This window comes from Cetorhinus maximus, chromosome 6, assembly GCF_964194155.1.
Source record: "Cetorhinus maximus chromosome 6, sCetMax3.hap1.1, whole genome shotgun sequence".
Taxonomy (NCBI): Eukaryota; Metazoa; Chordata; class Chondrichthyes; order Lamniformes; family Cetorhinidae; genus Cetorhinus; species Cetorhinus maximus.
In genome coordinates this window covers 134,467,805-134,482,390 of record NC_135884.1, presented here as the reverse complement: position 1 = coordinate 134,482,390, position 14,586 = coordinate 134,467,805, and the positions used below count along the sequence as shown (strand labels likewise).

The window sequence follows — 14,586 nt, the reverse complement described above, 5'->3', positions numbered from 1 at the left end:
CCTGGCCTGCTCACCAGCAGCGCTCTGGGGAGCCCTTCCACTAGCCATGCTAGACAGCCTTTGAAAGGCTGCAGGAGCTTTTTAAAACAGGCGGCCGTCATTGTAGTCCCGCCGCCGCCCGCCCACTCCCGCTGTCCTCGGGAGCCATGATTCACACTGGGTGGGCCTTAATTGGGCGTAAAATGGCGGCGCAGACCCGATCGCGAGCGGTGATCGGGTCCACGCCCTCCTGCGCCCGCTCCCGCTCCGTCCGCCCGACAGACAGAAAGTTCTGCCCTATTAGTTAGTCAACAGTTACTAATTCAAAAAAAGTTGGAAAATCATGGACCACTGGCACAAGGCAGAAACATCCAAGAGAAAAACATTTACTGGCTGGCTGAGGGGTAGAATTTGGCCAGAACAATGGGAAGAACTATCTTGATCTTCAAATAGTGCAATGGGATCATTTACATCTAGCAAAGATGGCAGACGGGGTCTCAGTTTAATGTTTCTTCTGAATGATGGCATCTCTGTTAATGCAGCATTCTCTCATTATAGGTAAAAAAATCCAGGTAAAGAAAGGAAAATAAATAAATAAATTTCAGAACTGTAATGGATATATCTGATTGATTTTCTTCAGCAAAATAGCTACTCTGAAAATACAGGCTACCTTGCAGTAGGGAGGCTGGGAATGAAGGTGCTTTGGTGAGAGCCTGGCTGGGAGGAGGCGGGAAGCTCGAATAAAAATGACAGGGTGAACCAGATTACATCACTCTACACAAATTACAGCCATGCATTTACTACACTTGCCAGCAACTGACCCTCAGGCACTTTTTGCAAGAAGTTTTATTCCACATCGCCTACCTAACCTTTCGAACAGGAAATGGTGCACAGTGCTTCAGAGAATGCTTAATTAGAATGAAGAATAAAACATATAAAATGAATAAAAACCAACAGCAACTTCATAGCCTTCAAATTACCATTATCTGTATTATTAATGTGAGTCTCAAATTTCTCTCAGTTGAATGTTAAAATAAGTTATTTCACATGACGTGTAAATGTGTTCCACAGACTAAAGGAAATCACATCTGAAGTGTTCAAAGCAGTCAGCTAAAGCCAGTTACCTGTAAGCATCCTGTGCATCTGTACCCAGCTCTGCAATGTAGCCACCTCCTCTGTACATGGCAAGTTTGCCCCAAATGGGATAACTACGCAACTCAGTTTGGCTCCGGTATTGCCAGACGTAATCCAGATCTGAGGAATTCTGAGATGCTGTCGCATTCCATTGGACACTGTAGTCAGAGAGGTCTTCATTATCCAAGGAATACTGAGCATGGCATTCTTTAATAGAACTCATCAGTTTTGTTGGTATACGACAAATATTGTTCTTTACTCTCAGTTGGCGAATGCGAGCAGAACCAATCAGTTTAGAGTTGCCGTCGGTGACGAAGCCTGAAATTTAAAACAAATGCTTAGCTGATCACTCATTAATTTTATTGCTTCTTCCCCAAAAATAGTTTTACTGTATCTTGCATCATTTGTCTGTTTGTCTCTTTACAGCCTGTTTCAAATTGTGTGCAATGGGCTGGTAGAGAGAGATTATGAGAATTTTAACTCCCCAAAATGGATGGTTTTGGATCAGGTGAGATGTTAAAATTTTAAAAATCTCAAATCCAAACCCAGTCCGCTTTAAAAAGTGAATGGCTTCAAAGGAGATGAGACAGGGACTGGATGGGGGTTGAGCAACCAAATCAGTCCCAGGAGCCAGGCTGCTCATTAAATGTTTTAAAGAGGCTCCATGCCTCACAGTTTAATTCTCATCGAGGTTTTACCCTTGCCAACTGAGTTTCGTGGGTCCCGGGAAATCTGGCAGCTAAATGGGGCCGAAGACAGAAAGTATTTGATAAAGTGCCACATCAAAGGTTATTGCAGAAAATAAAAGCTCATGGTATAGTGGGTAACATATTGACATGGATAAAAGATTAGTTGGCTCACAAGAAGTAGAGAGTAGGCATAATTGTGTCTTTTGTAGGTTGGCAAGATGTTATGAGTGGTGTGTCACAAGGATTGGCACTGGGACGTCAACTGTTTACAATTTATATAAATGACTTGGATGAAGGGATTGAAGGGATGGTTGCCAAATTTGCTGGTGACACAAAGATAGGTCTGAAAGCAAGTTGTGAAGAGGACATAAGGAGGCTACAAACAGGTTAAGTGGGTGGGCAAAGATCTGGCAGATGGAGTTTAATGTGGGAAAATGTGAAATTGTCCATTTTGGAAGGAAGAATAAAAGAGAGTCATATTATCTAAATGGTGAGAAATTGCAGAGATCTGAGGTGCAGAGGGATCTGGGTGTTCTACTGCATGAATTACAAAAGGCTAGTTTGTAAGTACAGCAAGTAAATAGGAAAGCTAATAGAATGTTATCATTTATCATGAGGAGAATTGAATACAAAAGTAGGGAGGTTATGCTTCAGTTGTACAGGGCATTGGTGAGACCACATTTGGAGTACTGTGTACATTATTGGTTACCTTATTTAAGGAAGGATGTAAATGCATTGGAAGCAGTTCAGAGAAGGTTTACCAGACTAATACCTGGAATGGGTGGGTTGTCTTATGACGAAAGGAACAACTTTCAGGGGAGGATCATGCCTGGGGGGGTGTGCGGTGGTTGGTTCAGGCAGAGGACAGTTAATAGAGTAAATTGACAAAGAAAAATTTTCTAATTAGTAATGAAAAAAGATTAGTTTCAATTTTAAGTTGTGATTCATTAGCAGTGCAAGTATTCCAAAAATCACCACATTTATCATTAAGGGCAGAATTTCTGCTTAAGGTGTGATGGCCAGACACCACATTTAAAGTACAACTGTGCTCAGTGCTTCCAGCCCAGGACTGCAGCTAAGAAGACATAACCCCAAAAGGCAAGAAGACTGCAGCCCTTGAGCGCCTTTTGGATGCTGTGGAGGCCCGCTGTGATGTCCTCTACCCCTGCTCTAGCTGCAGGAGGGGCAGCTACATTACCACTCCGGCTTGGTAGGCGATGGTTGTGATGATCAGTGCTGATGTTGCACAGAAGAGGTTGGCCATCCAATGCAGATAGAGGATGAATGATCTCATCTGTGCAGCCAGGGTATGGCAACCATCTCATCACTCTAAACTCACACACTCAAGCCTATCACACATTCATAGGCATCTCACTCACTACCAGCTCAAGGGACATCCACTCGCACACACATACCCTCACCTGTCCATCTGGCCTCATCTCCTCTGGAGACTGCCTCCTCAGCTCTCACCATCTTGAGGACACTTGCACAGATGAACATGAGCCCCCACACACACACTTTGATATCCTCCTTCCCCAGTACAGCCTTTGCCCTGCAGCCTTTTCCCTTGCCTGAGGCCACTTGTCCCCCTTCCCCAAACAAGCCCTAGCCCTGCAGCCATTGAAAAGCCACCCACATATGGCTGATCTGGTAGGTAGAAACCTACCTGTGAGCCCCCCTAAAAGTGATGTGTTGTTGTCTGTGAAGCCTGCTACTAATGACTGCGAGTGCTGACTGAAGCAAAATAGGCAAGCAACCTTGAAGTCCTGAGTGAAGTGCAGCCCGCCAAGTTCACGGCTTATATATGCTGTTACGAAACACATCAGCATGTTTTCCTGCTGACAGAGGTGGGGGGGTGGGGTGGTGGGGGGATGAGTCTGACAGGCTGGCCTTATAATGATATGCTGATGTGTTACAATGAGGTCTGATGGCGGGGAACGTGGCCCGCTATCAGTGACGGAGTGGGCGATTGCAAACTGATTTTTGGCTTTCCCGCCATATTGTCCACTCACGCCACTGAGCACGCCCACCGCCAGTGGGCACAGTAAATCCCAGCCTCAGTTGCTGATTTCTCCATTATTGTTATTAATGGCATTCGATCATTTGATGCCAGGCGGCATAATTCAGGCAGCGAGAGTTTTAATAACTTTAGTTTTTCTGTTCACCACAGGCAAGAAAGAAAAGATCAACGTTTCCACATTTTGGAACATGTAACTGTTTGCCTCACCTGGATAGAAGCCAAATAAGTTTGTGATAAGCGTACTGTTTGCCCATTTGAAGAAATCATTGTAATCCAAGATGTTATTGAAACCACTGGTGAAGCTGGTTTCAATGGCTTTATTTAGATAATAGGAATTTGGATCACGCTGACCATAAGCAACCAGCAGCAACATCCACAGAAATCCCAAATACGCTGAAATAAACAAAATCTAATATCAAGACTGTAAAAATGTACCATTGAGCTATTGCTGTAGTCAAACGCCACAGATAATTTAAATTTGTTAAAATATCAATTAATCTAATAAAGAATTGTAGAAATGAAATGTAAAATTGTGGTCATTTATTTAATATTCCTTAATTTGATTACCATCTATATTACATTCTATCAAGTACATTTGCATTATGTACTACACTGTCTTGATGATACATAGTTAATCAACACAGCAACAACTGGAAATATTAAACACAAAATTATCCTAATTCAGAAAATAAAGCATAAACTCCAATATATGAATGTTGATGAACCGTATTTGTGGTATAACTTTGTCAAATATCTTCGACAAAACATAAAAGGCAAAATAGCTTAGGACAATATAACAGCAATACATCGGGCTGGATTTTCATAGAGTCGAGGAAGACTCCACGGACCTTTGAAAATGGTGGACGAGACCCAGATGCATAAGTCCTGCCCCTATTTCCAACAGATCCAATTTTGCTGGCAGGGGAAGGGGATGGGGTGTTATTCACTCAGGCAGGAAACCCGAACTCAGCAGGGCCAATTGAACTTTGTGCTGGAGATCAAACAGACCCCATTTTGGCTGTTTCAAGGGCCTTAACCCGCAGTGTGGGAGTCATGAACTGAAGTTTTTTTTTAAATCTGCTGCTCTTTAAACTTGAAAAAAAGGTTTAAGCTGTCAGTGAGAGTTAAAAAAAATCTGCTGGACTGCTTTGATTTGGTGTAGGTTAGACAAAATGACCACCAGTTCCACAGTTTCAATAAAGATCTTTGTTGACATTTCTCAAGGGCTATTATTATGTCATTATGAATGTTTGGCTGAGTTTCAAAAGCTATAAAGCACTTCTCTTACCAGGGCATTCAGAGTTCACAGTATCATTTACAGTAAAAAAGAGGCTGTTAAAAGAGTTGCTGTCTTTAATGTGGCTACTTAATAGCAGCGTGTTTGTTTTTATAACAGGTTAACTACTTGAGAAGATTGAAAAACTTCAAATGGGTTTCATGAATGGGAGAATTTTTTTTCACTATCAAGTGTGTATGAATGAGAGCTGTATTAGATGGTTACAATTTTGTTTTGGCTCCTGAGGTCTGCCCATGATGGATACTGGGTGAGTGGCTTTGGAGGTGGCATGGGGCATTGGGGACATATGGGGTGGGTGGAGGGCATGAGTTTTCATGGAGGTGTCATAAGGTTAATGAGGGGGCATTGAGTGGGTGGGGGAGTGAGGGGGTGTGAGGGGTGAGGACTAGAGGGCCTAGCAGCTTCTAAGACCACTGGGATGAAGTCCCAGGGAACAAAGGTGGGCTTTTTAACCAACCCTCTCCGCACTCACCTGCCCCGTGGCCGCCTTGGATCTGCTTCCGGGGTCAGCAGTCCAACTCTATCCCAGCCATGCCCCCATCCCCAGACTAAGAATTGGGTGTAACAGGGTCCTTTAAACCGAGGTGGGTCTGCCAAGTAAAGAAATTTCCCAACTTGAGCTACCTACTCAGCAGTGAAAATCTGGCTCATAGACCAGGATTTTCCCCTCGGTGATTTGGGGCGGGGCCAGCTCACCAAGGGGGAAATGACACGGGATGACGTCGGGAGGAATCCCCGATGTCATCCCAGTCCCTTTAAATTTTTAGGAAGGCGGGTGGACAGTGAAATCAGCTGTCCGCCCACCCACCTGTCAATGGCCAATTGAGGCCATTGACAGGCTAATTAAAGTAATTTAAGACCCTGCCCGGCCAAACTTAAGGCTGGCGGGCAGGCCAGGAGCCCCAGCGGGCTCCAGATTATTCATGAAACTTCATCCACTGGCGGGATGAAGTTTCATGTCCATTTTGTAAAAAAGTAATAAAGTTTATGTGTTTCTTATTAACATGTCCCATCTCGTGTGACATTGTCACATGAGGGGGACATGTTAATAATTTTTAAATATTTCTATTATTGCACTTAACTTACCTGTCACGAATCTCCCTGAGGCAGCTCTTTGCCTCAGGGAGAAGTGCGTTCTTTCGCGCGCATAGCACTTCCTGTCGGGCAGGCCGCTGGGCGGGCCTTAATTGGCCCGCCCACTTAAAATGGCGATGGGCCCCGTCTTAGTGGCGGGGGTCGGCTGGCCGCCCATCGCCAAGCCGGTGGGGCCTGTACGCCATCCGAGGGCAAGTTTCTGCCCATAAACTTTAACACCTTGACTTAGCACATTGGTAATATTGGAGGACATGTTATTATGTCACCCTTCTTACCAGTATAAAACAAGCACAATGACAAATTTAGCAGTGTGGCATAGAAACATAGAAAATAGGGGCAGGAGTAGGCCATTCGGCCCTTCAAGCCTGATCCGCCATTCATTATGATCATGGCTGATCATCCAACTCAATAGCCTGCTCCTGCTTTCTCCACATATCCTTTGATCCCTTTCGCCCCAAGAGCTATATCTAACTCCTTCTTGAAAACATACAATGTTTTGGCCTCAACTACTTTCTGTGGTAGCGAATTCCACAGGCTCATCACTCTCTGGGTGAAGAAATTTCTCCTCATCTCAGTTGTAAATGGTCTACCCCGTATCCTCAGACCATGACCCCTGGTTCTGGACTCCCCCACCATCGGGAACATCCTTCCGGCATCTACTCTGTCTAGTCCTGTTAGAATTTTATAGGTTTCTATGAGATCCTCCCTCATTCTTCTGAACTCCAGCGAATATAATCCTAACCGACTCAATCTCTCCTCGTAGGTCTGTCCCACCATCCCAGGAATCAGTAAACCTTCGCTGCACTCCCTCTATAGCAAGAACATCCTTCCTCAGATAAGGAGATCAAAAGGAGATAAGTGCAATAATAGAACTATTAAAAAATTATTAACATGTCCCCCTCATGTGACAATGTCACACGAGATGGGACATGTTAATAAAAAAACACATAAACTTTATTACTTTTTTACAAAACGGACATGAAACTTCATCCCGCCAGTGGATGAAGTTTCATGAATAATCTGGAGCCCGCTGGGACTTCTGGCCTGCCCGCCAGCCTTAAGGTTGGACGGGCAGGTCTTTAATTACTTTAATTAGCCTGTTAATGGCCTCAATTGGCCATTGACAGGTGGGTGGGCGGACAGCTGATTTCGCTGTCCACCCGCCTTCCTAAAAATTTAAAGGGACCGGGATGACATCAGGGATTCCTCCCGATGTCATCCCGCGTCATTTTCCCCTCGGCGAGCGGGCCCAGCCCCCAAATCACCAAGGGGAAAATCCTGGCCTATGAGCCAGATTTTCACCACTGAGGCAGGTAGCTCAAGTTGGGAAATTTCTCTACTTGGCAGACCCACCTCGGTTTAAAGGACCCTGTCACACAATATTCCAGGTGTGGTCTCACCAAGGCCCTGCATAATTGCAGCTAGGCATCCCTGCTCCTGTACTCGAATCCTCTTGCTATGGAGGCCAACATACCATTCCGACCCTGACTTTGGAGCCTGCTTGAACATATTAATGAGGAACATAATGCCTGTTTAAAGACTCCTTGAAGAAATTCACATCAGTGACTGGAGCAAGCACTTGCTCGGCTCAGGTTTTCAACAGTTTTCCACAGCCTAACCAACTCTAATATGGAGCCAGGGAGAACAGGAATGTTCTTCTAAGGAAACAAGTAGGTGGCTGTGGTCCATACAGATGCAATCAGATTGTTGAGCTCAATAGTAATTTCCTGTTCCTAATATTTCTATTATTATCCCAAGTATAAATGCAGAATGTGATGGCTGAGTCATAAGATGTTAAAAGTTTATTCAAATTCCTGCCTTCCTGATTCAATCCATTTTAAAACCATGTCATGTCCACTAATTGTAGTATGAGACTGAATATTCACTATAGCAAGAATCTTCACTTGAAAACATTCTGACAAAGCTGTTGCTAACATTAAGAAGTGAGTAAAATTTTTGCAGGATAATGCTATGTTTTGGCAGCTGGGTTCGGAATATCACAAAGTAGATTTTTTTTTCTCAACCTTGTTTATTTACATTTCAACTGGTGTTTTTTCCACAATTCCCCTTCCCGTGGACCCTACTCTCCAGCGCACTGTTAGCCATTGAGGACAAGAGCTAAGCAAGTCACAGAATTCTATCCATCTTGGATTCTAATGCTACTCTGGGCTCTGTTAACAGAAGGTGTAATAATTGCAGACCAGGCAATTTGTCTCTTTGCTTGTTACTGTCATCTTAACTTTAACACTTCAGAGAAATAGCACTTGAGAGGTCACTTGCTTACCAAGTATTTCCCTGATCAAGCCAAATACTTTCTGCTCTTTGATGGAGTTTTTCTTCATGTGCTCGACTTCGATTTGAGGTGGCGGCTGGTAGATATTGCTGCTACTGTCCCTACGAGTTGCTAACAGAGCACTGGGGTCTCCTGCAGAAGAGTTATGAAAATGTAACTGCTTGGGAATATAGATTTGAAGACCTAAGCCACAGACTCCACTGTACCATATTCATGTTACTGCATTTGGCATGAGGAAGGGCACTTTATTCTTTTTCCCCTTAAAACATAATGCTGTGCTACTGTGAAGCAGTCCATCCAACAGCCAAGCTGAGGAAGAGTGAGACACACCCAAATTACATAAGAAAAATATCAGAATAAATAGTAATTATTGTCTTTCTTTCTTTTGCTGATTTTACTAAAATGTCACAGAATCACTGATTCTTAGAGAATCTTAGATGTGAATGTGCCTCTGTAAATGATAGATCTCTATGAAGCTCTGCAATTACAGAATAAATCAAAAACATATATGGCATTTATTGTGGCCGAGACATTTAAGCCTTGATTTTGTGAGACTTACTTGAACAAGTCAGATAACAAAATTTATCATGGATTGTTTTATATAGCTGAGCTCAGGGAAAAATGATTAGCTATTTGCCTATCTTTAACCTTGTTTAACATGACCCACAGCACAGCCTCTTCCACAAGGCCCAAAAGTCTTTGCCCTTAAGCAAGACACTATGTCTCCTCAAGCACACAGGCATGTAGGCCCATTTTTATGATTTGATCTGCATGCTGGAAGTGTAGCCTGGCAAAATCAGCTCTTTAGTATCGATATCATAGGCAAGAGTTCAAAGGAAAGAAGAAAAAGACCGAGCAACACATTTAGTTTGGGGAAGTCACCTGAAGTAGATAACGGGCTGTCAATTGGACCTTCCCCATCATCTTCCTGTTCTACTTTCTTCAAAACCAGTGCAAAGAAAGCAGCAAAACCCAACACCTGAAAAGGCAAAAAACAAAATTATAGAAAACCTATCATTTATAAGTACAAAGGAATCAGATTTATTCCTGTCCATTGATTATTTCTAGCTACAAAGTAAACCTTTTGCTTTGATCAATTATTGCAATTGATTCACAATTTCAATTAAGTTCAGTTGTCCTCCACACTTGCCAAAGTAGGTAACTCTTGCCCAAATATTCAAAAATTAAGTTAAAAAGTATAAAAGCTTCATATTTTTACCATTTCTCTGTTGCTTTTTCTCATAAAATGCTGTACAGTGGTAATTTTCATTAGTAATTAGACTTTCTTCATACATATATTCGGCTATCTTATATTTAACACGGTGTTATGTGAGCTCACTTTGGAAGTTTAATTAATTTGATCGAAACTGTCTCAAGTCCATTGAATTTGAGCCCATCCTTCAATCGTTCAGCTCCACAAGTTGAAGCTTTGTCACAGCTGCTAAATCCTTCGAAGTTGCAGTTATTTTGTTTTGATTGGCAAAGAGAAACATGGATTTCAAGAAATCCTAATGAGTTTAATAAAGTTTAATTACACAAGATTAGGAGCCATTTAAGATTGGGGGTAAGATATTAGCATAGTTTAAGGATTAGTTAACAAACAGAAAGCAGAAAGTAGGAATAAGCAGATTATTTTGAAATGGCAGGGTCTATTTGGAGAGTGCACCGAGGATCAACGCTCAGGGTCCTTAGCTGATGCGTTAGGTGAGTGGACCAAGTGTAACATCCAAATTTGCTGATGATGGAAAGCTAGGTGAGAAAGTAAGCTCTGAAGAGGCGGTAAAGGGGTACAGACAGGTTAGGTGATGGGGCAAGAAGATGGCAGAGGGAGTATAATGTGGGAAATTTAAAATTATTCACACTAGTAGGAAAATGGAAAAGCAAAATGTTTTTTACAAGGTGAGAGATTCGCAAATGTTTATATGCAGATAGAGATTTGTAGGTCTTAGTATGTAAATCACAGAAAGTGAACATGCAGGAACAAGGAATTTGGAGGGCAAATTCTGTTTCAGCCTTTATTGCAAGAGGGTTATAATATAGGTGTAAGAAAGTATTGCTACAATTGTATGGGGCTTTGGTGAGACTATAGCTGGAGTATTGTGTACAGTTTTGGTCTCCTTACCTATGGAAGCATATGCTTGCCTTGGAGGGGGGTGTAATCAAGGTTCACTTGATTCCTGGGATGAGATGAGGGCTGTTTATGAGGAGAGATGAAATGGAAAGGGACAATTACTCTCTAGAGTGCAGAAGAATGAGAGGTGACCTCATTGAAATGTATTAAAAAAGTGGGCTTGACAGGATAGATGCTGAGAGGCTATTTCCCTTGGCTGGAAATTCTGAACTAGAGGGTAAAAGTCTCAGGATAATGGGTATAGGATTGAGATGTTAAATTTTTCACTCAGTGAGTTGCAAATGTTTGGAATTCTCTGCCCAGAAGGCTGGGGATGCTCAGTTGATGAGTATTGATAGATTTTTGGGCACCAAGGGAATTAAGGGATATGAGGATAGGTTGGAAAAGTGGCGTTGATGTAAAAGCTCAGTCATGATCTTGAATAGCACTGCAGGCTTGAGGAGTTGTCTGGCCTACTGCTGCTCTTATTTCTTACGTTCTTATGTGGGCTTACTTAGATTAAATGTTTTGGTAGAGTCCCTGACAATCAATGAGTTATGTAATCTGTGGAAGCGATCAGCTTGACAGGTTTTTCTCATTCCATGCTTCTTTATAAACTTTTAATAGAAGTCTTTGTGTCCTGGTGATCCCACACAGCCACTAGCATTGTACACTTGAAGAAACTCTGTATTGTGTGTTTTTTCTCCTGTACCAGGATTAACTCTTTATTATGGGAATTCTATTCAATGTTTTGCTTGTTACATTCATTATTTAAAATTTTTTTTCAAAAATCTGTATTGTTTATTTGTTTGCGCCATTCACAACCAAAATGAACTATTTTGGTCAATGTCTGCAAGACGTTGACAGGAGATTTTTGATAAATTACTGAAAGATGCCTGGTTAACATGGGTTATTCTTGTTCTTTTCCAAGCAGGAATGTGTTTAAAAAGTTAATGTAACTGTGGCAAATCAGTATATAATCTTATTTCACAAAAGTTGTTTATAGATTCATAGAAATTTTACCACATAAACACCATCATCTAGGCCAAAGGTCAGCAATGTTAATAACAAGAGAAACTTAGTTAAAATGTAATATTTAAGAGTTAAAATGCTGTTATTTAAATGCCAATAATAATGAAAAGCAGGATAGGTACACGTTTCAATTATATTTTAAAGGATTTTACAGAAAAAATTGTTAATTGAATGACCCAGTCTCAGAAGTGCATTAATAAAAGTTTTAAAAAGGGAAACCAGCTATTTAATTACTATCGAAAAGAGAGCTTCATGCGGCTCCAGAGCCACAAGTTACTGACCCTTAACCGGGGTTGTTACGCCTTTGCTAGCTTTCTGAAAAAGCAATCCACTTACTTTCATTCTCCTTCCCCATAACCTTTTATTTAAAATGTTTTTTTCTCAAATATTAACATAATTTCCTTTAAAAATTTATTATGGATTCCACTTCCACCACTTTCTGGCAATTCTCCAACCTGTCAATTAAATAAATCTCCTGACCTCTGCTCTTATTCTTTTTCTGATGATCTTCAATTTATGTCCTGTAGTTAATTACTCAACCACATTACAATGGTGACTACACGTGTACTACATTGGCTGTAAAGTTTTTGGATATTAAGGGGATCAAGGAATATGAGGATTGGTTGGGAATGGAGTTGAAATAGAAGATCAGCCATGATCTCGTCAAGCAGTGGAGCAGGCGTGAAAGGGCATATGCCCCACACCGGGCCCTATTGCCTATATTTTTTTCAAGTACTTTGGGATAGAGTCAGAGTCATAGAGTCATAGAGGTCTACAGCACAGAAAAAGGCCCTTCGGCCCATCGAGTCTGCACTGGTCAAACAAGCACCTAACTATTCTAATCTAATTTTCCAGCACTAGGCCCATGGCCTTGTATGCCATGGCATCGCAAGTGCACATTCAAATACTTCTGAAATGTTATTAGGGTTTCTGCCTCTACCACCCTTTCAGGCAGTGAGTTCCAGATTCCCACCACCCTCTGGGTGAAAAAATTCTTCCTCACACCCCCTCTAAACCTCCTGCCCCTTACCTTAAATCTATGCCCCCTGGTTATTGATCACTCCACCATGGGGAAAAGTTCCTTCCTGTCTACCCTATCTATGCCCCTCATAATTTTATACACCTCAATCATGTCCCCTCTCAATCTTCTTTGCTCCAAGGAAAATAACCCCAGTCTATCCAATCTCTCCTCATAACTAAAACTCCCCAGCCCAGGCACATCCTGGTAAATCTGCTCTGCACTCTCTCTAGTGCAATTACATTCTTTCTATAATGCAGATTCTAGAACTGCAGGCAATACTCTAGCTGTGGCCTAACCAGCATTTTATACAGTTCCAGCGTAACCTCCCTGCTCTTATATTCTGTGCCTTGGCTAATAATGGCAAGTATCCCATATGCTTTCTTAACTACCTTATCTACCTGTCCCACTACCTTAAGGGACCTGTGGACATGCACACCAAAGTCCCTCTGATCCTCGGTACTTCCCAGGTCCTACCATTCATCGTGTATTCCCATGCCTTGTTTGTCCTGCTCAAGTGCATCACCTCACACTTAGCCGGATTAAATTCCATTTGCCACTGATCAGCCCATCTGACCAGCCAGTTTATATCCTCCTGTAATCTAAAGCTATCCTCCTCACTATTTACCACCCCACCAATTTTCGTGTTATCCGCGAACTTACTGATCAACCCTCCTACATTCAAGTCTAAGTCGCTTACTGATCAACCCTCACATCTCCAGAGGTCATGAAACACATCATAACTGTGCTTTCTTTCATTCACAACTAGTGGAAATAATAGGTGTAATGTTCAAATTCAGTCGGTGCAGAAATCCAATGATGATGGATCAGTCACATGTTACACAGTCTGTCCCATTTCCTTTCTATTGACTTCAATGGGTCCTCTAGTGAGTGAGCCTGGGGAATTAATAATGGAAAGTAAGGAAATTATGGAAGCGTAGAACAATATTTTGTGTCTATCTTCACTGTAGAAGAAATAAATAAGACCCCAGGAATACTTTAATTAAGAGGTGAAAGGGAGGGAGGAACTTAAAACAATTACAATCACCAGGGGAAGGGTACTGAGGAAACTATTAGAACTAAAGGCTGACAAGTCACCAGGACCTGATGGACTTCATCCTAGGTCCTAAAAGAAGTGGCTGCAGAGATTGTAGATGCATTGGTTGTAATTTTCTAAAATTCCCTTGATTCTGCAAAGGTCCCATCAGATTGGAAAATAGCAAATGTAACTCCACTCTTCAAGAAAGGAAGGAGACAGAAAGCAGGTAATTATAGGCCAGTTAGCCTAACATCTGCCATAAGGAAAATGCTAGAATCTATTAATAAGGAAGTTATAGCAGAGCACTTAGACAATCTAAATGCAATTAGGCAGATTCAAAATGGCTTTGTGAAAGAGAAATCATGTTTGACCAATTTATTACAGGTTCTTGAGGAAGTAACAAGTAACGTGGATAAGGGGGAATCTGTAGATGTGGTGTACAATTTCCAAAAGGTGTTTAATAAGGTGTCACATCAAAGGTTACTACACAAAATAAGAGCTCATTGTGTAGGGAGTAACATATTAACATGGATAGAGGATTGCTTAGCTAACAGGAAGCAGAGAGTATGGATAAATGGGTAATTTTTGGGTTGGCAAGCTGTAACCAGTGGAGCGCTACAGGAATCAGTGCTGGGGCCTTAACTATTTACAATCTAATATAAATAACTTGGATACAGGGACTGAATGTGTAGTAGCTAAATTTACTGATGACATAAAGATAGGTAGAAAAATAAGCTGTGGAGAGAACATAAGGAGTTTAACAAAGGGATTTAGGTAGGTTCAGTATGTGGGCAAAAAAATGACAGATGGAGTATAATGTGTGAAAATGGGAACTTGTTCACTTTGGCATGGAGATTAGAAAAACAGTATACGATTTAAA

The 14,586-nt window shown here is 41.8% G+C and overlaps 1 protein-coding gene across 1 annotated transcript in view; it reads right to left on the bottom strand.

Annotated features, from left to right (window-relative positions):
* The window catches only part of pkd1l2a (polycystic kidney disease 1 like 2a), a 127,476-nt gene that overhangs the window by 24,236 nt on the left and 88,654 nt on the right, over positions 1 to 14,586 (bottom strand). The window contains exons 32-35 of the mRNA XM_078543021.1: positions 9,390 to 9,486; positions 8,499 to 8,639; positions 4,030 to 4,215; positions 1,104 to 1,431 (exon numbers count right to left, since the gene is read on the bottom strand). Of these exons, the coding sequence (XP_078399147.1) occupies positions 1,104 to 1,431; positions 4,030 to 4,215; positions 8,499 to 8,639; positions 9,390 to 9,486 (752 nt within the window). The remainder of the gene's footprint in view (positions 1 to 1,103; positions 1,432 to 4,029; positions 4,216 to 8,498; positions 8,640 to 9,389; positions 9,487 to 14,586) is intronic.